Source organism: Pholcus phalangioides, unplaced genomic scaffold (assembly GCF_987345545.1).
Source record: "Pholcus phalangioides strain wild (caught in Gottingen) unplaced genomic scaffold, Ppha-v1.0 ptg000027l_1, whole genome shotgun sequence".
NCBI lineage: Eukaryota > Metazoa > Arthropoda > Arachnida > Araneae > Pholcidae > Pholcus > Pholcus phalangioides.
This window is the reverse complement of record NW_028301617.1, coordinates 7,055,607-7,081,421: the sequence shown is the minus strand read 5'-3', so window position 1 is coordinate 7,081,421 and position 25,815 is coordinate 7,055,607. Positions and strand designations below refer to the sequence as shown.

General features: G+C 37.3%; 2 protein-coding genes across 2 annotated transcripts in view; one reads left to right on the top strand and one right to left on the bottom strand.

The window, feature by feature from the left end:
• Positions 1 to 1,721: 1,721 nt before the first annotated feature.
• Positions 1,722 to 25,815, top strand: part of LOC149068300 (uncharacterized) — a 61,044-nt gene continuing 36,950 nt past the window's right edge. The window contains exon 1 of the transcript XR_016195210.1: positions 1,722 to 2,149. The gene's annotated coding sequence lies outside the window, so the exon portion shown is untranslated. The remainder of the gene's footprint in view (positions 2,150 to 25,815) is intronic.
• On the bottom strand, positions 9,295 to 23,929 carry LOC149068302 (uncharacterized). The gene is made up of 2 exons (XM_089251727.1): positions 23,696 to 23,929; positions 9,295 to 12,342 (listed from the first exon to the last, which is right to left on the bottom strand). Exon 2 carries the CDS (start codon positions 11,989 to 11,991, stop codon positions 10,615 to 10,617), a length of 1,377 nt encoding a protein of 458 aa, XP_089107853.1. The 5' UTR covers positions 11,992 to 12,342; positions 23,696 to 23,929; the 3' UTR covers positions 9,295 to 10,614.

Sequence of the window (25,815 nt, the reverse complement as noted above, 5' to 3'; positions counted from 1 at the left end):
CCCAGTGTGGACTCTCTTATGCTTGTTCAGGGTGGAACTATTCGAAAAATTTTTACCGCAAATAACACAAACGTATGGCTTTTCTCCAGTGTGAATCCTGCTGTGTTTGTTCAAATTGGAGACCGAAAAAAAACTCTTGCCGCAAACACCACACCCGTGTGGCTTTTGTCCAGAGTGGATGGTAACGTGATCATTCATGTGGGAACGTTCTTTGAATCCCTTGCCGCAAATACCGCACTCGAATGGCTTCTCCGTGCCGTGCGCTTTCAGGTGTAGTTTCAACTGTGACGCGTACGTGAATGATTTACCGCAAACTTCACACTCGTTTGGCTTACGGTCGGTGTGTGTCCAGCTATGGGCCGTCAATTCGGAACGCCGTTTGAATTTCTCACCGCAAACGTCGCAGTGGAATAATTTATCTTCGGTATGGACTTTGAGGTGTTTCTTCAATTCGGATACATATGGGAATCTTTTGCCACAGGAAACGCATTCGTGTGGCCTATCTCCAGTGTGGACGTTCTTGTGTTTTTTGAAATTCGAGACAGACGAGAAACTTTTACCGCAGACGTCACACTCGTGCGGCTTCTCTCCGGTGTGTATACGATAGTGCGTAACGAAATTGGAAAGCTTCATGAATCCTTTGCTACAAACATCGCATTTGAATGGCTTCTCTCCAGTGTGCACTCTTTTGTGTATGTCCAAATGCGAGATGTACGGGAATTTTTTACCGCAAACATCACACTCGTGTAAGTCTTTTCCGGTGTGCTGCCGATTATGGACAGCCAATTTGGAACTCTGCTTAAACCTTTTGCCGCAAACCTCACATCCATATGGCTTTTCTCCTGTATGGGTACGGTAATGAACAGTCAACTTAAACCGCAGTGTGAATCTTTTACCACAAACATCGCATTCAAATGACATCTTCCTGGAGTATGAGATTTGCTATCTTCGGGAGCAGCGAAAAGTATTTTGTCACAAACGTCACATCCACAAGTCCTACTTTTTAGTGCAGACTTTCCTGAGATACCGCACTACTTCTCCACACTATGCACACTTTTGTGGAGTTTCAATTGCGGCGCGTCGTCAGCGTGTGTCAAACTATGAGCTTTAAGCTCGGAATGCTGTTTGAAGTTTCCACTGCAAACGATCGTCTTTACCAGTCGTCATAGTGCTAGTCATCCTTTTTATAATATGACATAAGGGCGTTGACATATGCGTTCCTTTAATTTTAATCTAGCGCTCAATTCTTGGTGATTGTTGAATCATTATCTTTGATAGGATCAGTAGAATCTTTGTAGAATGAATCAGTCAATTGAATTCTTCCATTCAAGTACCTGCAGGGAGAGGAAAACAGAAAAAAAACCACCATTAATCATTATGGATTCAATCATCAATATATTTTTCATGAGCAGATTATAGAAGCGACCGGGTTTCATTGGCTCGTAAACATTCCTACGGAGAAATCCTGACGAAATAGTACTTGGCACAAATTGTTTTGAGCATATGTGTTGGCTATACTAAGGCGCCTTTAGAGAAGAGTAGACTCGTCATTCAGATTAGGTTTACCACCCTCCTGGAAATCGTTGAAAAACAAGTAGAATAGGGGAACGATCTAGAACTCCTTGAAATATTAGGTTGACTCACCGGCCATCCGTGAGGAAAAAGTATTATCAATATTATTATAGAGTAAAATAAAAAGACTTCGGTATTATCTTCATAGCCAGCCGCTGTTTTCCCGTCCTACTCATCTTCAATGATTAGACGTCACTTGTGTGGAGGAGCAAAAAGTTTTTTAAAAGGAGTTCTATGTTGCGCTAACTAAGGCTGAAAACATAGTAAGGCGGAGAGAGAAGGGACGAGGGGAGAAGAGATCCGAGCAGCGAAATCAAGCACACGGATTCTAATGCGCCTGCGCATAGTGGCGCCACTGCAACAGAGTGGTAACTCCACGACAAACGATAATAGCGAAGGAATCAAGATATTTTGTTTTCGCTGCTCTGTTCGATTGTGTGGAGTTTTAAGATGGCCGTCGAAAGGCTTGTTTTCGCTGTTAAAAAGCGGTAGGTAGTGAGGTCAAAAATGTCACCAGAATCGTTGATGGCTCTCGACATACTTCAAAATGGTGTGGACGATCAAATGGAAACAGCAAGTACCGAATAATTTTCCCGCCAAACTTTTTTCGTGCGGATGTGCTTAGACAAACCAAAAATGGTTTATATTTTGAGTTTTAAGCTAATTTATCATGCACCGTGTGAGGGAAAATGCATTTCAGTAGTCTGAATTAAAAAAATTATGTATATGTTTGTTTCTGGGGAAAAATTGGCAAGTTTTATTTGTTTATTTTCTGTGTACTGTCAATATTTCCATATTGGAAGCGTAACGACTGTTTTTATGCTGGATTTTTGTGCGTCGATAATTACGTTTCTTATGTGAAAAAAAATGAAACCAACAAATATTCATACAAATTAGGTTATCCTTAAAGCTATTCGAGCATGGGATTTTCCACTTCTACCCTCCCGCCCATGATAATAGTACAAATTTAAATGGCAGGGGGCGCTCGTTGATAAACTTGATATTTTTCCTACTCATAAATTTAGTAGAAAATATTGATTTTTCGAGAAGTGATTGCGCTTAAGTGCCGCAGGAAAATATGTAGGGAGGAAAACGACCAAAATATGAGTGGAATATTTCCATAGTTATATTTAAAAATACCGATATTCATACAACTATTATTTCTAAACTGTTGTCTGAGCAATGATTTTTATAATTATGAAATTTTTGCAAATTTTAAAGTATTCTTTAAAAAAAAACAAGCTGATTGCGAGTTTCTATTCGGTACTCTCTGCTATATCAAACGTCCCCACAATGTGTGCTATGTTCCTTGCTCGCGGCTATATTTTCAACTCGCTGCTCTTCCTTTTCATTCGTCTCTTTGCTCGCTGCCCCATTGTTCTTAGCCTAAGGCCCCGACAGAGGCGAGCGGATCAATTGAAAAATAGAGAACAGCGATTAGCTTTAATATGTGTGTGTGTGTGAGAGAGAGATAAATAGTTATTCACATCTAATTACGTCAAATGATTGTTTCTAAATTTGCGTAATTGTCAGTTGGGATTGTTATCACGGTCAGTCGTTTCTTTTGTGCCCCCATAGTCATGACATTCCTTAGCATTTATATTGGCCGAGAATTCTGATGTTGCCACAATCACTTATGATTACATTGCTGAAAAAAAATTCGAGTTCCCAAGGAAGTTTTACCTATTTCAAGGATTGGAGCTGCTGGTTTCAAAACTGGAGTTTATTTCGCCAAATCAGACCTAATTTTTGAGATTATGCATACTCAATATTTCGATGCAGCCACTAGATTTTGCGTCGAATTTTTATTTTGAATTTTTTATTTATTTTCATTATTCATGTTTACTTTATTGTTACATTTTTTGATCATAAATTATCAGTGGTCTATATATGTATTGACCTTAAGTTTATTATTTATCTACATTTCGCACGGTTTCTATGTGATTTGTATGCTACTTATACGTATTACTATTAAAATTTTACCTCTTTAGGGTATCACGGGCGTAATATTACGTCGAAACACCAGTGAAATAAATAACTGAAAAAACTTCCTGTTTCTTTTCCCTCCTCTCTTTCTACACTCCGGCTAATGATTTTTCTTCTCACACATATAATGTATCTTTCTACTATATATGTTACTACCAAAGCCCGAAATTGGCCAATTCGCGAATTAGAAAATTTCGTTAAATATTGGCCCGGCCAACGTCAGAAATTTTTTTCGTGATGATTATTTCCACGTTACTTATGGCAACCCATTAAACCACAGTCACGATGCAGTAATTTTTTTTCGCCAAAATTTGGCAAAAATAACTATTGTGTTTTTATAAATTACTTTTATAGTTTTTCTTTCAAATTTCACTTTTTCTCTCTCACATGGAACTAATCCAATGCAGTTCCTATATAGACATGTATCATACGTTGGCGATTAAAAAAATGGATTTGGCTCCTACCGGGCCGTCTTACATCAGCACATCGAGCTTTGGCCAGGGATTTCTGCAATATCGGACTCTGGTCAAAACTCTTGGCCAATTAGCGAATCCGCCGCACTTCGGAAATAACATACATGTAGGAGCGAAAGAGAACCTGCAGGGTGAGGAAGAAAAAAGGACTAAAAAAACTCTTATCTACCTTATGTTATACTTTCCCTTTCATATTTTCTTTTCTTTCCCACTTCCTCCTTTTTCTAACGTGCGGTTAGGTTAGGTTACCAGATTTATCGCCGATTCGTTAAATACAGATAATCCAAATTTCTTGCCAAAAGCTTGTTCGTGAAATAATTATGTTTCATTATTTTAACTTCATGTCAAAAGCTTGAGCCGATCTGACGAAACAAATGCCAGATTCGGAATAAGTGCCCAAAAGTCATCCTAATAAAAGAACTGAAATCTTTTTGAAACAAGATCAGTGTTAGTCATAATTTATTTTAGTGTTCACGGTAATTCACGAATATATGCATTTGTGCATATTGCCTCACAGGGCAAGAGAAGGGGCGTATACGCGTTACGTCTATTATTACTTGTACGAATCTGTTGCTCCTGTGAGCAGCAGGGCAAATTATCAGTACACCAATGGCGAATTTCGGGATTTTTTTTTTCTTTGCTTGACCTCCTAGAAGATATGACTAGTACTTCTAGGAGGCTTTGGTAAATGCTCAACGTTCGCCACAACGTTACGCCACTCCCAGTCGCTCAAAAACCGGTTTTTGAGGAATTCGTGTGATTTCGCCGTCAAATACTGATTTTTGCGCTGCAGGTGTGGGACCGACTTTACGGGGAAAAATGGGCGTAAGATGCCCGATTACTGAAGCTGAGGCTAGTAACGTGGAAATTGTAAACAAAAATGTTCAGCAACAAAGGTTCCCGACTTCAATAATGAATTTCAGAACGTTTAACTAAAGTTATTTAATAAACAGTGCGTTTATCCCTTTATTATGGTTTGTCAATTTGTCAATGCTCCAGTAATATGGAGAGAACAAGCTTGAATTCGACACGACGAAGCTTGAGTTCGAGTAAAAAAAATGTAACTTCCGCCAAATATTGCCAAATTCAATCTAATAGTGTTTACTTCATTTTATCAACCACCACAGTAATTTGCTGCCATTTTACCTCCAAAGAGGCAAATGGGTCGGAATCATTGAGGATTCTAATTATTGTGCATTTATTATTTCCAGGTGCTTCTTTTATTAAACCAATCGCGCCCCACTTTAATATTCCTGAGGAACTCTTCTAACGTATCGGGGACGCACGGCGTGGCGTGGACAGCAAAAAAAAAATTACACGAGGACAATATCCGTGGCTTCCAGGTGCTGCCATCCAACTTCTGTAGGTGAAACTTACAATGAGTAAATTTTCTAATGCGTGCAATTTGAATGTTGTAAAGTTTGTCTCTTGCTGTGGCGAGACCTTTTCAAGGAAAAAATTCTTTCATTTTGATTATTGTGCTGGACTTGCATTGCAGAAATCCAGGTTCGAACTCTACAGGTGGTTCATGTCATCAGGGAGAAGGCAGAGAAAAATATTAACAGGACTCAGACTTATAACAAAAAGAGAAAAAAAATCACTAAATTATAAAATTGGTGATCTACGAGCTACACAAAAGACTGAAATCGAGACCAAAATTCTTATAGTCCGTATGAGGTAACGAACGCGAATCCTAAGGTTGACCCGAGGTAAAAAAAAGTCGGTGAACATTTGGGGCCGTCACCACCACCGTCTCAACTGATCTAAAATCTCACGAAATACTCAGAATACGCCAATTTATAGTGTTTGGTTTTTTTCATGCTTATACAAATACTGTGTTAATTTCTTTTCATGCGTATACGAATATTGAGTCCATTTATTTTCATGTTTTTTTTTGTCACTGAACCGCAAGATGGCCGAGTTGTGAAATTTTTAGTTATAGCCTTGTCTTCTTATAATCAGTAGATGGCACTGCGACACGCATGAAAATGAATGAGATTAAGATATAATAATGGCAACGGATTGTTGTTCGGGAAGACGGCCCGAATCCCCACGTTTTTTTTCATGTCTGACAGTGAAACGTTTTGTATTTTATATGTTTGGGCATGCAGTAAATGTTTAGTCCGCTGACGTGTGCCACATGCATTCATAGCTGACAACTTTGGAGAATGAGAATTAGGAAGATTTTTGCGCATATCCTAATTCAGTACAAAAATACATACAAAAGGGATTACTGGGAAGCAATGTGAGGATATTTCCCCCTCGTAAAAACGTGACACCGTTCAAGCCATAGCCGATTAGCGCCAATCATCGCCAACCAGTAAGTTAAAATGGGAGTCCTAATCAGAGCCATCTTAAGAGCATCATGGGCTCCCGGGCCAAGTGATATTTCTGAGGCCCTACCAGGCAAATTCCTGAAAATTTCAAACTAATCTCATTTTTGTGAGGCCCCTTTTCTCTTGAGGTGCCGGGTGGGCCCATGCCTTAAGACGGCACTGGTCCTAATTTATCTGCTACTAGTACGTTCATACCAAATCACGCCACCAAAAATCGCCACGGGTCAAATCATATATATGTCATCTCGCCAATTTCGAATGGCATCAGTGGCTGTTTGGGGAAATTTTGTTTTCTCTCTCCCCTCTCCCGAAATTATTTTTTTTATTTGACACAATTCACATGATACTTGCAAGGTCATTTCGGGGATTTAAAAACGAAAAAAAAAAAAAAAAACCTTTTTCTGGGTAAATTCTTCGGGAATATTTTTTAGATAGATGTGTGGTAAGTAGCTGTTCATCTGAGTTGGCATTTTTTAGTTTTGACATATTTTTACTTACGTTTGCCAAAAAGAAAAATTTCTTCGGACGTTTTCACGTTTGATCTTCTTGCGACCCAAACTTTCGGAACCACTGCTATATACACTCAGCGGCCAAAAAAATTCGGAACACCCCTCACTCAAACTTCCAACTCGTCCGTGCAGCACGTGCGCTCACGCAAATAAACCGGATTTGCTGATAAAAAGCTGTCTCCTGGTCAGAAGCGTTGCAATTGCGTCATAACGTTGCAATTTGCCTGTTAATGTGGAAAACAAGAGATTTGAATGACTTTCAACGTGGCATGATTTTGGGGGCCAGTAGGGGTGGTTCCCTCCGAAGCTGCTAACCTTCTTGGCTTTTCTCGTACATTAGCTCGAGACTTCAACGATTGGCAGCTAAGACAAAAATATTTCAAGCGGAATAGTGGGCGAAAATCGCTTGTGAACAAAAGAAGAAACAGGCGACTGGAACGCAACAAATTGCAGCTACCATTTCGTTAGCATGGGCTAATTTTCCACCTCAACGGTTTCAGCAACTTGGAGAGTTCATGCCTAGAAGAATATCTGCTGTCATCAAAGCCACAGGAGGTCCCACACGATATTAGTGGCGAATAGCACGGTTTCCCTAATTTTTTAGCCACTGGGTGCATATAGACCATTAACGTATTGGTCGCGAACTAGAAGTTTGGGTATCAGTGGGTTTCTGAAATGCATAGTAAAAATTCATTTACCCCCTTTAAGAACCCGCATATGGTTCCACCGATTCCGAAGCAGTTAACATTTTCATAAAAATGATTTAAATACCGATTTTCGATAGCGACTGAAAAAGGGTTGAGAACTCCTGCTATAGATCACCCTCTACCGTCACATGTCAAAATTTTAGTCTCAATTATTTCTATCGCAATCTGCAGAAATCTTACACTGCGTACCCATTAGGGCTGTAACATACCCATAGACTCCGAGCGGAGAAGTCCGTTATTCTAGTCTCAATATGTAATCATTTTCTATGAAAATGTGTAGAGCAGACGCGCGTTACAACGACCAGTACGGCAGGTCCCAAATATTTTCCTATTAACGCCGTTATTTTTTATCCAATACAACGACTGGTAAATGTTCAATCCATTACAACTAAGTTCGGCCTCGCTCGTTTTTTGTTTTTTTTTTGCAAAAATGGACAAAATCCATCGTTGAGTGTGTTTGACCTTGACCTTTGGAGAAGAAAGGTATGAAACATAGATGGTTTATACAAATACAAAAACAACGCAACAGGCAAAATGCCCATTGTGACAAAGCATCGTGTGACTTATACAAATACAAATACAAATACAACGCCACAACAGGCAAATTGCCCAACGAGGTGGCTGACTTAAGAACATCATGGATCCCCGAGCCCCTACCTACTACTGCTACACCAACCACACATGCACCCCCCCCCCCGCGGAACCCCCCAACGAATCGGTAAATGCGGGAATGTGCGTGTACGTGTAGTGCAACCTGACGTATAGTTTGTTTCTGTGTAATGCTTGTTATGTGTAGTGCTGTCATCTGCCCCCAGTTTTACTAACTATGAGTGAAGTGTTATGGTTGAATGGTTTACCGTTGTAGGACTGTTGCTCTCTGTGGCGAGACTTTTTAACGGGGAGATCGGCTCGCATTTGCACCTTGAAGTTGGGAACCACAGAAAACCAACTTCAGCCGACCACCACTGTGGGGTTCGAACCCGGATCCTCGCATCACGAGTCCGGCACTATAACCACTCGACCACCACAGCGGCAATCTTCTATACTTATTTTAATCACAAAGTTTACCAGGTTACATTTACCTTCTACGGAAAGTCCTTTGGTTAACTAGTGTCATCACTGGAAACTTTACTCTTACTATTCGGTTTATTTTCTCATATGGCGGCTCACTCCACACTTGACTGATTTTTTTTTTATTTTGTTCTAAATTGGCCAATTTCTCAATGGGAGTATATACAGGTAAGTGTACATATTACTGTATTTTGCTGCATGAAAAATAAATGTAGATTTTGGCCATAAATGCCTCGTTTACATTGGAAATAAAATATCCCTGGAAGTTACCGGTAACAGGGTTTTTTTTTTGCTACAACCCGTTTAGATATCCTTCAGTTTATGCCGGAAGTCGTCACGAGGGTTGAACAGAAATAGGCTGACTAAAGCCAAGATGACTGCCAAAGGAGTTAACAGTAGTTTTCGCGGCACAAAGGATTATGGGAGAGGAAAAGTCGGAGTCACCCACCATTATTCCGCAACAAAGATAGACCTCTTTTGACAGGTCTCCGTCCCTCTTTTTTTTCCCATGAGATAAAAGTTGCCATACAGGTAATAATCACCAAAGCAACCCCCAATCTTACACGTGTAAACGGGGCTATACAGTATTTCCGTGAGCACAATCTTTATATATTGTATTATTCATTTAATTTTTTTTCCAGCCAAATACATTTTCATTGCAACATTATCATTAACAAAATGAAATATTTTTTTTATTACGTCAATACAATATACAATTTTCTGGAGAAGCTAAATTTTATGATTTTTTTTAAAAGTTCGATGTAACGCTCTCCCAATATAACGGCCGTTTTCCGTGGAACAAGGGGGGAGGGTCATAATAACGAGCGTCGACTGCATTTGTTCTCTTTTTATACCTTCTTGGGGTCGGTCGGTATGATCGCGTGCCGATTGTTACGATCTTCCAATTGCGTGTACGCATGTTATGTAAATTTCTGTGGCGTTAAATTTTGAAGCTGATTGGCTCCTTTCGTCATATGACCGAGAATTTCTCCTTAAATACTAGTTGTGTGCTGTGAACATTTCCTTTTCTGCTTTCATCCAGTTATGATATGAGTAAGAGCACTCTCTGATCGTTTGGACGTTGTAATGAATCGTATGTAGTATTCTCTCACCTTGCCACCATAGTGCTGTGATGACCGAATGAATACTATAGTTCCTCACTACTGATCCCTCCGATGCCTCCATTGTGCTCGTGTCATAAAGGTTGTCATGAAATGTTCGTGCTGATGATCACGGCATAACTTCTTATGGCCCTACGTTCGCTGGTTTCCTGAATCAGTCGTGGATTGATCCGACGACACTCTCTCCCTGAAGATTCCTGTTCTCCCTGTGGTGTCCGCGGAAAGGTAATGCGGATCAGCATAGACGTCCTGTCCCAGCTGTTTGGATGTGATTGTGATTCCACTAAAAATTGGTTCCGCGGAGTAGGAATGAACTTCCAGAAATATTCTAATCAAATTGATGTTGACCGTCGATCGGATGAGATTTGCCTAAATTACTTACGGCCGTATTCACCAACACAGTTTAAACTGCAATCGCAGGTGAAAGGATTGAAGATCGAAATAGATTGGTTAAATTGAGGATTTTAACCAATCCGTGTCGATCGCTAACCCTTTAACATGCGTTCGTAGTTTAAACTCTGTCGGTTAAAACGGCTTTAACTATGATAAATTAGTGATATTTTTTGACGTAAAGAAAAATTAAATTTTATGTAACTCAAATTAATTGTAATAAATGTTGAAGTGGACAAATCTGTATTGTGCAATTCTTTATTGTCGTCCTCCAACGATTTTATTTGGTAGTTGGGAAAACCGGGAGCGCACTGGTTTATTGCAGGGCGACCAATACATATCATTCATTTGCAGAATAAGTTTGTTTGATTGTAGCTTGTTGAGCGATGTTTGACGCAAATTTTTCAGTATTGCTTGCAGCTATATTGCATTTTCGATGATTCTGTCTTTTAAAGTGACGCCTTTTTCAAATCTTTTCTTCCGTACGTCAAAACGCCAGCAGAACATTTTTCTCGTGGAGTCTTTCTAACTGGGATCAATCGATCCTCTTTGATTTCAAATATACTTCCAACAGTGATCTCAGATGAGGCCATTGGGCAAATTTTTTTTCCACCTTCCCCTTTCTCCTTTTTTCCGCTAGCGTGTACTTTCTGGTGCTTTTTCCAAACCGATTTATGTTGGAATTGCTTGCCACAAACATCACACTCGAACGGTTTTTCTCCGGTGTGCGTTCGAACATGAACAAGCAGGCTCGTACGCTGCACGTACACTTTTCCGCAAACGTTACACTCGTGATTCTTACCGAAATGAATAGCGTCCCTGTGATTCCGTAAACCAAAGTTGGACGTGAATTTCTTTTTGCAAACCTCGCATTCGAAGGCCTTTCCTTCGTCGTTGTGGACTCGACTATGAACGATTAAGTCGGAAATCTCTACGAACCGTTTCCCACAATCCGCACACTTATATATCACTTTCGCTTCGTGGAATTTCCGGTGAGCGACCAGTTCGGAGTTGTATCGGAATTTCTCACCGCAAGTTTTACACTCGAATGCCTTTTCGCCGGTGTGGATTCGAATATGAGCGACCAAATTATTGCGCAGCGCGAAACTCTTGCCACAAATGTCACACTGGTGCGGTTTCTCTCCCGAGTGAGTCACTTTATGCTTTTGTAAGTTACAGCTGGATGTGAATTTTTTGCCACAAACATCGCACTCGTACGGCTTCTCTCCTGTGTGGATTCGACTATGGACAACGAAATCAGAACTCTGAGCGAATCGCTTGCCACAAACGCCACATTCGTATAACTTCTCCCCAGTGTGCGTTCTCCGGTGCTTGATTAAACCAGAGTCGTCCCGGAATCTCTTAGAGCAAACAGTGCACTCGTATGGTTTTTCACCCGTATGGGTCCGATTATGAATGACTAAGGCGGAACGAAGGGTGAATCTTTTGCCGCAAACATCGCATCCGTGCCGCTTCTCTCTAGTGTGGGTCATCTGGTGTTTCTGTAAATCTGATTGGGACAGAAACTTTTTGTGGCATACCTTACACTCGTGTGACCTCACTCCGGTGTGAACCCGGTAATGAAGGACCAAGGTGCAACGACGTGCGAACTTTTTGCCGCAGACGTCACACTGATGCGGCTTCTCTTTAGTGTGCACCGTTTGGTGGGCCTTTAGATTTGAGGTATTCGCAAATCTTTTGTTGCACACATCGCACTCGTGCGGTTTTTCTCCAGAGCTTTTCCGATGACGGACGACCGATCGGGAAGTCATTTCGGAAAATTCGGCAGAAACTTCACATTCCGTCTGATTACCTGCTTCGGACATGTTGCAATGTTGCGGTAAAAAAAGTTTTTTAGTTTTAATGTAACATTTGAAGTAACTCCAATGTCAATTGGCTCTGTTACGGCGATGCTACAATCGGTGCCTCAATATTGGGTTGTTGGATCCCTTTGACAGCAAAGCTTACATTAATATGACTTTTCGTCGATGCTGATCTTATGACCATTCCATTTCTCCGTTTCCTTCACAAATGATCACTGATGAAGACACTACTGTAGTCGTAAGAAGAATAATATCGAGATCGTTCCACGTTTGTCCAATGACGCATGGCGTGTCATCTAACAGAGTATGACGGTTACATTTGTCAATACCATTTCGATGAGGTTCTTCAAATGCCTGCAGAGGAAACAAAAACGACCATCAGCATAAAGTGTTCACGCACTGCAGACTAATCCACGAACTTCAGAGAAAATAACGACCGAAAAAAATTTACTTCAACTGCACTTGTTGTTACATCAAGGCAGAGCCACCCTTACGAGATTGTGCGACAAGCGTGGTCGAACCCGACTACATACGTTAACGCCGTCTTACTGAGTCAAGAAAAGAAAAGTTGCTGTACGGATGTTGCGTACACGTCTTTTGTCGGCTTCAAGAATTAATTTTCAAAACGTGCCATATACTTTAGGCCAGTGGTTCTAAAACTTTTCCCACCCACGACACCCTTGGCATAGTTTGTCCGCGGCTCCCCAGAGTAGCGCAAAAGTGCACTGAACAGGCAGATATCAATGCACCACAACTTTTCGTCACGCCCTTGACAGAAGTTGACGAAACAAATTTTGGGAGTCATTGCTTCAGCCCGTCCATGAATGATCTCCTACACTTTGATGACAACCTAAATTGCTGTGACATGCAGTTTCATAATCACAGTCCTATTACTTTGTTCAAAATCGCGTCATAAAATGCAGCATTGTTTATACTCTTTGAAAGTAAAAAAAATTCAAAACTATTCAAAAACTTTTCCTAGGCACAATTTAAAAATTCAAGGACATTCATATAACGGTTGATAAGAATCACGATTTTTTTCAAAAAATGAAATTAATTGGATTTTCTTAATTTATGTTCCACATTTACTGATTTTTTAATTTCCAGTTCAAAAAAAATGCTAATTTTTTTTATTAAATATATACAGTTTTTAAAATCAGAATCTGCAAGTTTTTGATGGTTTAAACTGTCATGTCAAAACCCCGTGTCAAAAACCTCAAATGCTGCTTTCCATATAAAAATTCTCATTGGAAATACACACATTAATAGCATGTAATGTTCAAAGTGATCATGCTATACAAAGCTTAAATATTAATACAATTGTAAAATAATTTTCACTCTCTACAGTATTATTTTGCACTATATATTTTTCTTAAAAAATATGTATATACAGTATATATATATATATATATATATATGTGTAAAATATTTTCTGTATAAAATATACAATTTGAATAAAGCATAACATGAAAGCTGAAGGAAAAACCTATGGAATGCTTTGATATTCTTTAATTCAAGGTGATTCTCAACCTCCCAAAATTTCTCTAACTGCTTATATACGTGTATAGATGTAAACTGTCTGCTGTACTCTTTTCATAACAGATAGGTATTTAAAAAGTTCTTTTATGCCATATATGTAACGCTGATTTCTGTTATTACATTACCTAGATAATCACTGATACGTAAAACAGTAGGCTACCCTTATTGTGCATAACATTAGAATATATATAGCAATCGAAATACTGAATACAAAATACTAAATACTCTGGATTTATGCAACCTGACCAGACATTTTTAGATGAGAATAAATGAGTTTAATACATGTATTAACCGATGCTGAACAATAATTTTTAATATGGAATAAAAAATTTTGGGCAGATCAGAAAATGTAAAATATCAAAATAGATATTTTTTCTCAATTATTATAATTCAAAATATAAAGTGCTTTAATCGACATTAAAAAAAAAGTAAGTGTTTTATATTATTTAACATATCTATGAGGTTAAAAAATGATTTGACAATGAGTTTTTGGCTGTTTTAATACAGAGTTGGTTTCTGATATCAAAAATATAACCCTGATGCCATATCACACATATTTTGAATAAACAGTTCTATTCTTGCTTATAAAATTGAACATAGATAATCAGTAATTTAGATAAAATATATAAATCGTAAAACTATATATTATATGTTCTAGACACTTTTTATGTCTAAAAATTCAAAATTTCAAATTACAATATTTTATTTTAATTATTGTAATTTACGGTTTAAAAATAAAAGCATTGCAAAAAGGTAAGTTTTTCATCATGTTATATAATAACCTATTGTGTTCAAAACATTATCCAAAAGCATTCATTTAGGTATTTGACAGTTTGTAGCACCATTCTTAGCAACCCACAGAATTTATTCAGAATCTCCTACACCCTGCATTAATGTTGTCATGCTTAAAGAATCTTATGCTATTATGTGTGAATAATGGAATAGGAAACATGTCACTGTGTGTATGTATCAGAAGTTCATATTGCAGTGAAATCTTGATATAATATTCTGCAGACCAAGAAAAAATATCCTTGTAGAGGAAGGTTATCATTGTATCAAGAGGTAGCATTATCATCAGGCACACCATAATAAAAATTTTAATTGGTTAACTGGTTGACACATTTTGGCTCTACAATGGAGAGCCGTCATCAGGACCTTGTGGTCAAAAATCACACAAATGAGTCGTGAGGGGTGATGTTTATGTACGGTCGTCCGGAGAGTTTGCCTTGTATTTGCTGAGTCTGAGTGGTCCTTGCAACAGATGCCACCCCAATTCACATCCAAAGTGTTAAAAATTCTGTCTTGACTGAGGTTAATAAAGCCTGTCCAAGCTGACAAAATAGGTGGTGTGTTCCTTCCATCATTAACGAGAAAATCCTGGCATGTTCTGATGAAGTATCCCTTGAGAAAATTCAGTTCGGAATTATGTGTTGATTTTTTAAAAACAGACGCTTTCTCAAAATTATGTGAAAGTTGCCAACAGTGTTGGGCAATAGCCGAACTATTTGTCTGTCCCTTCTCAACATGCTTTTGGTGTTCAAGAACTCGAATATTCAGATTTCTCATATTTTGGCCAATATACCCTTTTTCGCAATTCTTGCATGGGATGAAGTAGATACCAGATTCTTTGGAGGGTGAGATAGAATCTTTGAGTTGGAAAAAGGTGAGTTTATTTGTTGGCTGGAATATTGTATGGAAGTTGAATTTCTTTAAGATAGATGAGATCACAAAACTTGAAGAATTGAATGGAAGAACGACAGTATTAGAAAATTGTTTTGAGTCAGCTGGGAGCAAGTTCATGGTGCGTGTCAGGGTCATAAAATGACCATATCTTCTTTAGAATCAGGGTCAATCAATCAATTTTAATTGGTTGACAAATTTCAGCTCTAATAATGGAGAGCCATCATCAGGACCTCGTGGTCAGAAATCACACAAATGAGTCATGTCAGGGCCAAAATGTGTCAACCAATTAAAATTTTATTTGTCTTCAAAACATGTAAATTTTTTGTATAAATTAAAAACCAGGCAAAGTTCTAATTTTTGTGATAAAAATATTAATTATAATTTGCAATTTTGAATTTCCTGACAGACAGAGTCTAGAACAGATAATATATAATTTTATGGTCCATTTTATCCATTGATTACCTGTGTTTAGTTTAATAACAGCCATATTCACAGGCAGAAAAAACTATGTCTGTGATTATGTCTGTAAGTGAAATATAGCTGTTTATTCAAAATATATGTGATAGGAGATTACGGGGTTAGGTTTTTGGCCTCAGAAACTTACTCAGCATTAAAACAGTACAAAACCTATTGTCAATGTGTTTTTTTATGTCTTACTTTTATACCACGAATAAGTTATAGGAGCTTTTCTTGAGCATTCATATGCAATCAGCACTGCTAAATTAAAGGACATTTTAGCCCTACAGTTTAGTATTATGGCTGTGTTGTTGAGAGAATGTGTGTATTTTCAACAGGAATTTTTATATTGAAAAGCAATATTTAATGTTTTTGACGCGACAGTTTAAACCAGTGATTCCCAATGTGGGCATTAATGCCCCTTTGGGGGTGATAGAAGATACCGGTATAGCATAGGATCCTATGGGTCAGATGACGTTGGGGGTGATGGGACAAAAAATTTCTGAAGGGGGCGATGGGACAAAAAAGATTGTGAAACTGTGGTTTAAACCGTCAAAAACTGCCATGTGTCAAAAAAACCTGTTAACCCTGATTCTAAAGAAGACACAGAGTTGTGTCATTTTCTTCAATAATTTTCTCAATGAACATACACTCAAATTTTTTATCATTCGTATTTCTTTGCAAGTTGTTCAATTCATCCGTGTTTTTTTTCATTTTCTTGCTTTAAAAGTTTAATATGGTAGGCTGGAAACTTTAATTTTCCCCTTCTTTCTATTGACAATTCCTTTATGCTGCACATACAAGGTTCTGAAAGCTCTTGCAGCAATTATAGAATGCAACTTCTGTCAAACTCATTCCAATGCACATTAAAATATATTTTAATTATTCATAAACACATGTAGCATATTATAAACATATATATATATATAATTTAAATTTGGAGACATTCATTCAAGGTCAAGTTATTTATTGCAACCTCAAGAATATTCTCAAGAATCTTTCAAATGATTATTACAGAAAATTTTGCATCTATAAAAATTAACTGGAGAATATATTCTGAAGTTATTTAAATAGTAGTCCTTCCCAGGGTTGGTTGGTTTGTTTAAACATTGGTTTTTTTCAAAAATCAAATGGAAAAGTGGCCTAAATATAATTTTTTTTCCTTGAGAAATATCATATTGGTTCATTTATTAGCCAAAATTTTTCACATTCTTACGAAATTTTATATTCTTGGGGGCATTCTGATGGTATATCTTTAAATGGCATAAGATGGTATAAGTGGTTTTTTTTTCAAAAAGTCTCATGAAAGTGCCCTGAATGTATATATTTTTTCCATATAAAGTATCGTAGTTATTTAAAGCGATATACAGAAGCCAAAATTTCTCATTCTTACAGCATTTTCTAACCTTTGGCTACATTCTGATGCTCTATCTTTAGCAAATTCATGAATAAGAATTGCATTACACATCTAAATGTAGTGGTGCATTATCTCAGGTTTTTTTCCCCTTCACAAAGAAGCAGCAACAGTAGCCACACCATCACTCTAGGGGCAGGTGGTCTTATAATCCAATGAAGACATCAGCTGTCCCTAAAGGACAAAGACCAACATACTAGTAGCTACACATTACCTCACACAGATTTTCATTTTCTTTCCCATAAGTAGCAGCACAACTCATACTGTGTGTGTGCGTATATATATATATATATCACCCAGTTTTAATATATTCAATAATCTTTTTTTTATATATTTTCACCATTAAGCCCAGTTATTCAAAGTTCTACTGTATAGTAGTAACAGATGTACAAAATATAATCAGCTATATGCAGGGTGATTATAATTTAAGTTTTTATTCCAAACTATACAATAAGAACTACTGGTCAGAATGACTTGACAATTTGCATGGATACTCCTGAAGCAATGGAAATAATTTCTTTGGCAAAAGAAAAAAAAAAAAATTCAAAATGTGCAAGTAGATGATGCTGTACTTGGCCAGCAGGATAATTCAATTTTGTGTAACCACGTCATTTTGGCACTTCAACAACATCAGTGTGTGGATAGAACAACTTTTATCAAGATGCACATTGCAATACCAACAAAGCAGCTGCTGAAGAACCATTTTGACAATACCAGGATGACATGACACCTGGCCGTCAGCTCACCTGACCTTAACCCTTGCAATTTCTGGCTGTGGGGGGGGGGGGGGGGATACCTCAAAATGTTATGAAAAGTGGCCGAATTGCAAACTCAGGTGAATTGCAAGCACATCCACATCATGAACATGGCCTAATCTGATCTGTTGTTGAACAAGCATTTTTGTGCTTTCACCTCACAGCCAGAACACAGTGGACAACATATTGTGGACAGCTCTTAAGTAAGTTCTCCATGAATTATGAAATCATGCAATGCTAACTAAGTTATCATTTTGTCCTGACTGGACAAATAAAAATTTAAAATATAATAAAATTTAAAATTCCATTGCTTCAGGAATATTCATGTGAATTTTCATGTCATTCTGACAGTGATTCTTTTTTTTTTACAGTTGGGTCATTCCATTTCAAATCACCCGGCAAAATGCCAAAATGACACCCATAGTCTCAGATTTCAATGATTTTTTTTTATTTGTTGCATTTACCATCCTTATTAACCGTCTGAAGTATTATTTGCATATCTCTGAAACTTTTTGAGAAAAAAAATGTTGAAATTTATCAAAAACTGATGCCTTTTTGAAAGTATTGAATATTTTTTAGTATTGAAATCAGTACTTTAGTTATAATCACCCTGTATATCGTAAATCATCGCTAATTAATCTGCATTATTTATGCTTCATTAAATATATTATGTTCACCTAATTTTTATTATAGTTTTTGCAAAATAGCTTCCTAATTAAGCATACTAAAAGTAACTGGGGAAACAACATCTTTATATTATATGATTAATAATAACGTTAAAAGAATTTTCAAACACAAAGTATTCCATCGAGTTACGCAAAAATAATTAAATTGCAAAAGTTGGTTTTTGTTAAAATGTAAGAAATATTTGTAGATTAATTAGTATGGAAATAGTGTTAATTACATTAATAAACATTTTATTTTAATCAATTATTAGAAGTTTGAATGATTTTTCAGAAATTTTATTGTTTGTAATGTTAATGCTATTAAACCAAAAAACTGATTTAAACCACAAAAACCGGTTGTTTACCAACCCTGGTCCTTCCAGTGAATATTCTCTCCTAGATGAGAATATTCTGCTAAAGATTATTCTCAAGAATTTTACGTCTCTAGCATAGAATAGTACAAAATACTAATGTTATTAGAAACCTTTGAAAGAACAAACTCTGGCAAGGAATTTCGAAATATTTTGGTGATCGTGAGTAAAATATAAAAAATATTTTTATAGCAGTTTCAAAATATCCACAAGAAATATTGTTATAGCAGCTTCAAAATATCCACAAGAAACTAGCAGCTTTGAAATATCTGCAAATAACTAAGACATATCAGAACAAGTGGGTGGAAAGGGACCTGGGGGTACTAAATAAGACCATCAAGGGTCGATTGGACAGAGTTGTTTTTGTAGGACCCCCCCCCCCCCCTTTCTGCCCTGAGGAACCATACATTCAGAATCTTGTGTTATATTTTGATTTCACTTTTCGTGATTAAAATGAGGCCACTATGGCTTATGAGTGAAGATGACCCTAGTGCAAGAGCTTGACAAATCCCAAGGCCAGGTTGCCATGGGGACCAAAACTTTGATATTCACAGAAACTCAATTTCCAGCAGTAAAATAGTTTTTTTTAATGAACTACTTTCGATTGACTCTAGTGAGTGTTTTCTTTCCTGAAGAGCTTGGTAAGACATGCCGATAACTCTTCAATGAAAAAAATCAGGATTTGGCTGACGAAAAGCACTTTTCGCCTCTATAAAAATTTTGAGAGCAAAGCCAGAGAATTCAGAATATCCCTCGCAAATATGACAATTCTAGATTCATTAGGATTAGTTCTGTTGATTAAAATTCTGATGGCATTGTCTATGTTTACAAAAAGATGCTCATCGGTGAGATCTGGCAAGATGGGTTTTGTGAACATTTATCTCTTCCATATTTCTCATCTACATCAGTGGATTTCAAACTTTTTGAAGCACAACACCCTTTCAATAAGAATTTTAGAGGTGGATCCCCCACTTTTAAACTCTCTCTGATTACAATTGAAGTCGATAGATGGTGCACCAATACTATTCATATGTGTGCGCATAATAAATTCCATATTTTTCTATTTTTTATGAAAATTGATATTCTGATCTCAGATGTGTCAGTGTGCCTGCATGCAGCAGATTATCAACCTGTGTTTGGCAACCAAAAGTTGAATGCATAGGTGGAGATGGACGTGAAGGTCTTTGGGGGGGGGGTCACAATGACAATTACTGGGGAAGGGCATGATGATGATATCAATTGATATATACGCATATACATTAGATAAGCAGGCTTCACTTTTGATGCTGGGAAAGCAATATCCCCCCCCCCTCCCGTATCTCCGCCCATGGTTGAATGATTGTAAGGCTTCCTATCATCAAAATCTGCAACTTTTATGATTTCATCAAACTTGATAATTAAAACTTTACAGGGCTGTCTGTGCAACAAGAAGGACCCCTGGGAGAGGCCAAGTCAATCCTACCAATGAATTTCCATTTCGACTTGCCACCCCCCCCGCCCACTTCCCAGGGGCCCCCTTTATTATATTTGCAAAGCACTTTTGACTAGTGCTCTGCGGAGCACCGGGTGAGAACCGCTGGACTAGTGAGTGCACAAATGAATAATAAGTATCCTAGCTCAGTTAACAGTTTCGGCGTGTTTCAAGTTTGACACATATTTAGTCACGTTGCTAAAGAACAAAGTAAATTTACTTTAAGATGTTTTTACATTTTGTAAAATCTTTTACGGACACCCCCCCCCCCTTCACTCATTTACACGACAACCCACAGTTTGGGAACTATTGGTCCACACATCAACAAATCTAATGGGTTTTGACATGTATGTTGTATTATTCTATTTTGCTAGTAGTATTACCAGGACTGAAATCAAGTTATAGACAAAATTTAAAATTTTACGGGTTGTAATTCCTAAAATCAAATGTTCAAAACTGTGTTATCGTGAAACCATGTAAAGTGAGGGATACCTGTACTAGTTCCAGTAAAAAAGAAAAAAAAATGCTGGGATATTCAAGCATCTGAACTAAATTGAAATATGGGGGGGAGGGCAAATTATTGTTAGCATGTTTAAATTATCTAGAAAAATTTTTAACGTATAAATTGCACTCAAAGTAATGCACATGATTGCACGAAGCAGTGGTTCTCAACCTTTGGAGAAGCCTGCGGCCCGGTTAATTTCTTTTTCATGACTAGAAGGCCCAACTATGTGCACAATTGATGGGAAATAAATGGGCAAAATATGAAACAATGAACCATTCATGACCCGGCGGTTGAGAAACACTGGCTTGAAGTCCTAGTGCCCCACGGGCATATGCTAGAACGTGCATGCTCAAAGGATAAAATAAAATTTTTAATGCCGGGTTTCCCAAGGAGCAGATTTTTAATGCTGCTTGAAATGAATCACCCAGCACGATATACCATCCATTCACTAATAAGAAAAGCAGTATGACTGGTGTCATACAGAGCGCAACACGCCTCACAACAGCGCTTTACGTCTTGCGTGATTGGCAAACTGCTTCTGGAGGAGTGAAATGAGTCGATCACGGCACATTTCGCAGATCTTTTTATATTTTATGTGTTTTCTTTACCTTCCCTTCAAACTGGAGCATGCAGATGACAGAATAGCTTATTCCAGGGCCATACTACACATATAGCCATCCTCAGCTGATGAGCCATGCTAGAATAACAAAAACGTGTAGTGTGGTTAAGTGACATGTTCCGCCAATGCGAAATGGGTCCTGTTCGGTTCATGCGGCATAGAAAAACCTGGCTTAAGACTCCAGGCCTTCTAATCAAAACGGTTTTGCTAGCTAATGATAATGGCAGCTGTGGTGGTCGAGTGGTCATGGTGACAGACTCGCACCACGAGGATCCGTGTTCGAACCCCACCGTCACCACAGTGGTGGTCGGCTGAAGTTGGTTTCCTGTGGTTCTCAACTTTGAGACGCAAATGCGAGCCAATCTCCCCATTAAAAAGTCTCGCCACAGAGAGCAACAGGCCTACAACGATAAATCATTCAATCATTACACTTGACTCATAGAAGAGTAGATAAACTTTGCCCAAGAATATTAAGAAGATACCAACGAATAAGGCAAATACACGAAAATAAAAAGTCCTAATGCATTTCAATGAGTGCTATCTTCGGAGGAAAATTTAACCACTAGTCACGCTGACCAAGTTTCCCACTTGGGTTGAATACCAAATCTTAACACTCGGTTGCTCAGCGGAAGAAGTACGTCTGTTCACTTCAAACATCATGGTCAGAATGAAGCTGTGCGCCTGCGTGAGATACTAATACAGCGTCCTGATTGGACACTTGCGGTATAGTGCTATCCGATTGGTCCATTCACATTTTTATTTTCGTGTATTTGCCTTATTCGTTGGTGTCTTCTTAACTTTGCTCATAGTTAGAAAAACTGGTGGCAGACGGCAGCACTACACACATAACAAGCACTACACAGAAACAAACTTCACGTCAGGTTTCACTACACATACGCGCACATTCCAACATGTACCAATTTGTTAGAGGTTCTGCAGAGGAATATGGATGAGATGCATGTCTGGTGTAGTAACTAATGATAATGAGAATGGGTACAAAACAAGGAAGGGGCTGACAGTGCTCTAGTTTTTTTTAGGGACCCTTCCCGGGACAATTCTTATTGTTTTTACAAACAATATAAATACACTGTACCGGCACTCTTGAAAAATCTAACCAGAGACTGGCCAATAACCCAGCCTGGGGGGGGGGGGGTGCATGATAATGAGCATCAAAGAGATAACAATCACGATTGATGTATACAGGGCCAAAACTAGAGGGGGGCGGCCATAGCTCCAGCCCCAGGACAATTTTCACATTTTTTTTGTTTTTCACGCTATAAATTCATCATTAGAGCCCGGATTATATGCACTAAAAAAGTGGCAAAATATGCTCTAAAAATATGCAAATAGGCACTTAAAAATGCAAAAATATGCACACACACATTTAAAAATGCAAAAATTTGTATTTAAAGTACAAAATGTGCACTTAAAATACCAAAATGTGCATCAAACACCTCAGAATATGCATTAGAAATCTTGAAAAGTCAAAAATTCCGAAATATGTATAAAAAAATGAGAAAATCATGCAAAAAATAAGCTGATGTGTTTGTAAAATGCATCTTTTCTATTTCTTAGTGTATATATGTATTTACTTGCAAAAAATATCCCCTCATATAGCTACATATATATCGCATATGCAAATATCTTCTTCATACTTTTACTCAAGCATTTTTTTAATTTTCAGTTTGTTGTAGCTGTTCAATAACGAAAATAGCATTAACCAAAGAATTTCGACACTATTTCTAAAAAAATTTAACACTTTGACATATCTCTAGAAATAGCCTTTACAATAAAACGGTTAATATTATTCGTAAAATACTTCATAAATTTCACCTGCGGGGTGAAAAAAAAAACCCAAAAAATTATTTAAAAGAATTGAGTGAGCTTAAACAAACCTTCAAAAATATGCACTTATACTGAAAATTCTTTGATTTTATGCATTTATATGCATTAATGCTAAAAAAGGCCAAAATATGCAAATGCATATGCACATATGCATTTGCATATAATCCGAGCTCTATTCATCATAAAAGGGCCCCCGTGAAAGTCTTGTCGGGGGGCCCGCAAAAGATCCCAGCTCCAAGATGTGGGGGCGGCATTATTAGGTTGAAACAAAGAATACCGCTATAAAATTATCGAATTTAAAGGTTTGTGGTGCGACAAAAATCCTGGTCAAGCCCCTGGATGTAACATGAAATATTGTTTGCAAATATGAAAGACGTGCCTTACCTTTGTATATATTGGAGAAATTGGTCGAGATCTCTTCTCAGATGATATCAATTAATACGCCTCCATTAATCGATAAAAATCGGTTTAATTAACTAATCGAAAGCAGAGGTAATCATTGGTTAATTGAATGTATTTGCATCTGCATGTTGTTTACAGCAGGACAGTGTCTTAACACTGAAACAGACGCAGCTGCTTTCAAGCTTTTTTTTCCTCTTTTTTTTGTGTCATCTGTAGACATGAACCGTCCAGAAGAGCGGCTCTTTTAAAAGAGCGAGTGAGCGACGGTTCTTGAAAAAAAAGAACCGCGGCTCTTATTATACTTCCATCGTACACAAGAAACCAAGGGCGTAGCGGGGGAGAAGCCATGGAGGTTATTCTTTGGAGGTGTCCTCCAACATCTTTCATCGGAACATCACGTGACTCGGCGAAAACACACACCCAATCCCCGTTATTTTCTTATGGAATCCACAGCCCACAGGAATTTAAAACAGTAAATGAGAGAAATAATTTCAGCATCGATGAGATAATTCCAGAATTAATGAAAGAGATAATAATAAAATTAATGAAAGAGATAATAATAAAATTAATGAAAGAGATAATAATAAAATTAATGAAAGAGATAATAATAAAATTAATGAAAGAGATAATAATAAAATTAATGAAAGATATAATTCCAAAATCAATGAAAAAGATATAATTCCAAAATCAATGAAAAAGAGATAATTCCAAAATTAATGAGAGACAATTCCAGAATTAGTGAGAGACAATTCCAGAATTAGTGAGATACAATTTCAGAATCAATGAAAGAAATAATTCCAGCATTAATAAAAGAAATAATTTCAGCATTGATGAAACAAATAATTTCAGCATTGATGAAACAAATAATTTCAGCATTAATGAAAGAAATAATTTCAACATTGATGAAACAAATAATTTCAGCATTAATGAAAGAAATAATTTCAGCATTAATGAAAGAAACAAATCCAAAATTGATGAAAGCAATTATTCCAGAAGTAATGAAAGAAATAATAATTAATAAAGGAAATAATTACAGTGAAAGAAAATTCAAGAATTGATGAAGGAAAATTCAAGAATTGATGAAGGAAAATTCAAGAATTGATGAAGGAAAATTCAAGAATTGATGAAGGAAAATTCAAGAATTGATGAAGGAAAATTCAAGAATTGATGAAGGAAAATTCAAGAATTGATGAAGGAAAATTCAAGAATTGATGAAGGAAAATTCAAGAATTGATGAAGGAAAATTCAAGAATTGATGAAGGAAAATTCAAGAATTGATGAAAGAAATTATTCCACATTAATTAAATAAATGATTCCCGTAATAATGAAGTAAATAATTTAATCTTTTTTCACCTTTAGATGAGTTGTCTGAACTTTGTTTTCACATACTCACGTGATTTCCTTGCATTTGATGTCGCTGCCGTCGCGGCGGCTGGATGCTCCCACCAGTAATATAAGCTCGATGCAAGCCTCAGAATCTGTGTCGTCTGCTTCTCTCCAGGTTACTTGTTATGAACGTCTCTTTGTGCCCTGAAAAAATTACTACACTGGAAGTTCGAACTGTCAGTTCTGTTTGTCAACTTAGCTTGTAGGGAACCGAACAAACCGGTTTCTTGTCTGTCGTCTGCTCATGAAGAGGTTATTCGTTTTGGACGTCTCCTTATGCTCAAATAAAATAACCGAACTTTCAGTTTAAATTTCCAGTTCAGTTTATGAGCTTTGTTTATAAGGAACTGAGCGGAATAAAGAATATAGTTCTTTTACTTTGAACTTCATCATAACCACATGAGTCGCTTTTAAATTTGAGATTAGATGGCAGCACATTACTATAAAGTAGAGTGTGGAAAAATCACTTTTTACGATTTTGCCTGTCGTCTGCTTGTGTGAAGGTCCTTTGTTTTGGATGTCTTCTTGGGTCTCGTAAAAGTGACTGAACTGGAAGTTTGATGTTTCAGGAGAGTTAATAAGCTTTGTTTATAAGGAGGAAAGCTGAATGGAGAATTTAGTTTTTCATACCTGAGCTTCGTCATCACCACATAAGGCATTTCTGATTTTGAAAGTAGATAGCAGCAGCAACAAAATTTATAAAAATGAATGTCTTA

Bases quoted from the DNA above. Each gene is read 5' to 3' on its own strand.
- LOC149068302 (XM_089251727.1), bottom strand. From the start codon at position 11,991: ATGTCCGAAGCAGGTAATCAGACGGAATGTGAAGTTTCTGCCGAATTT.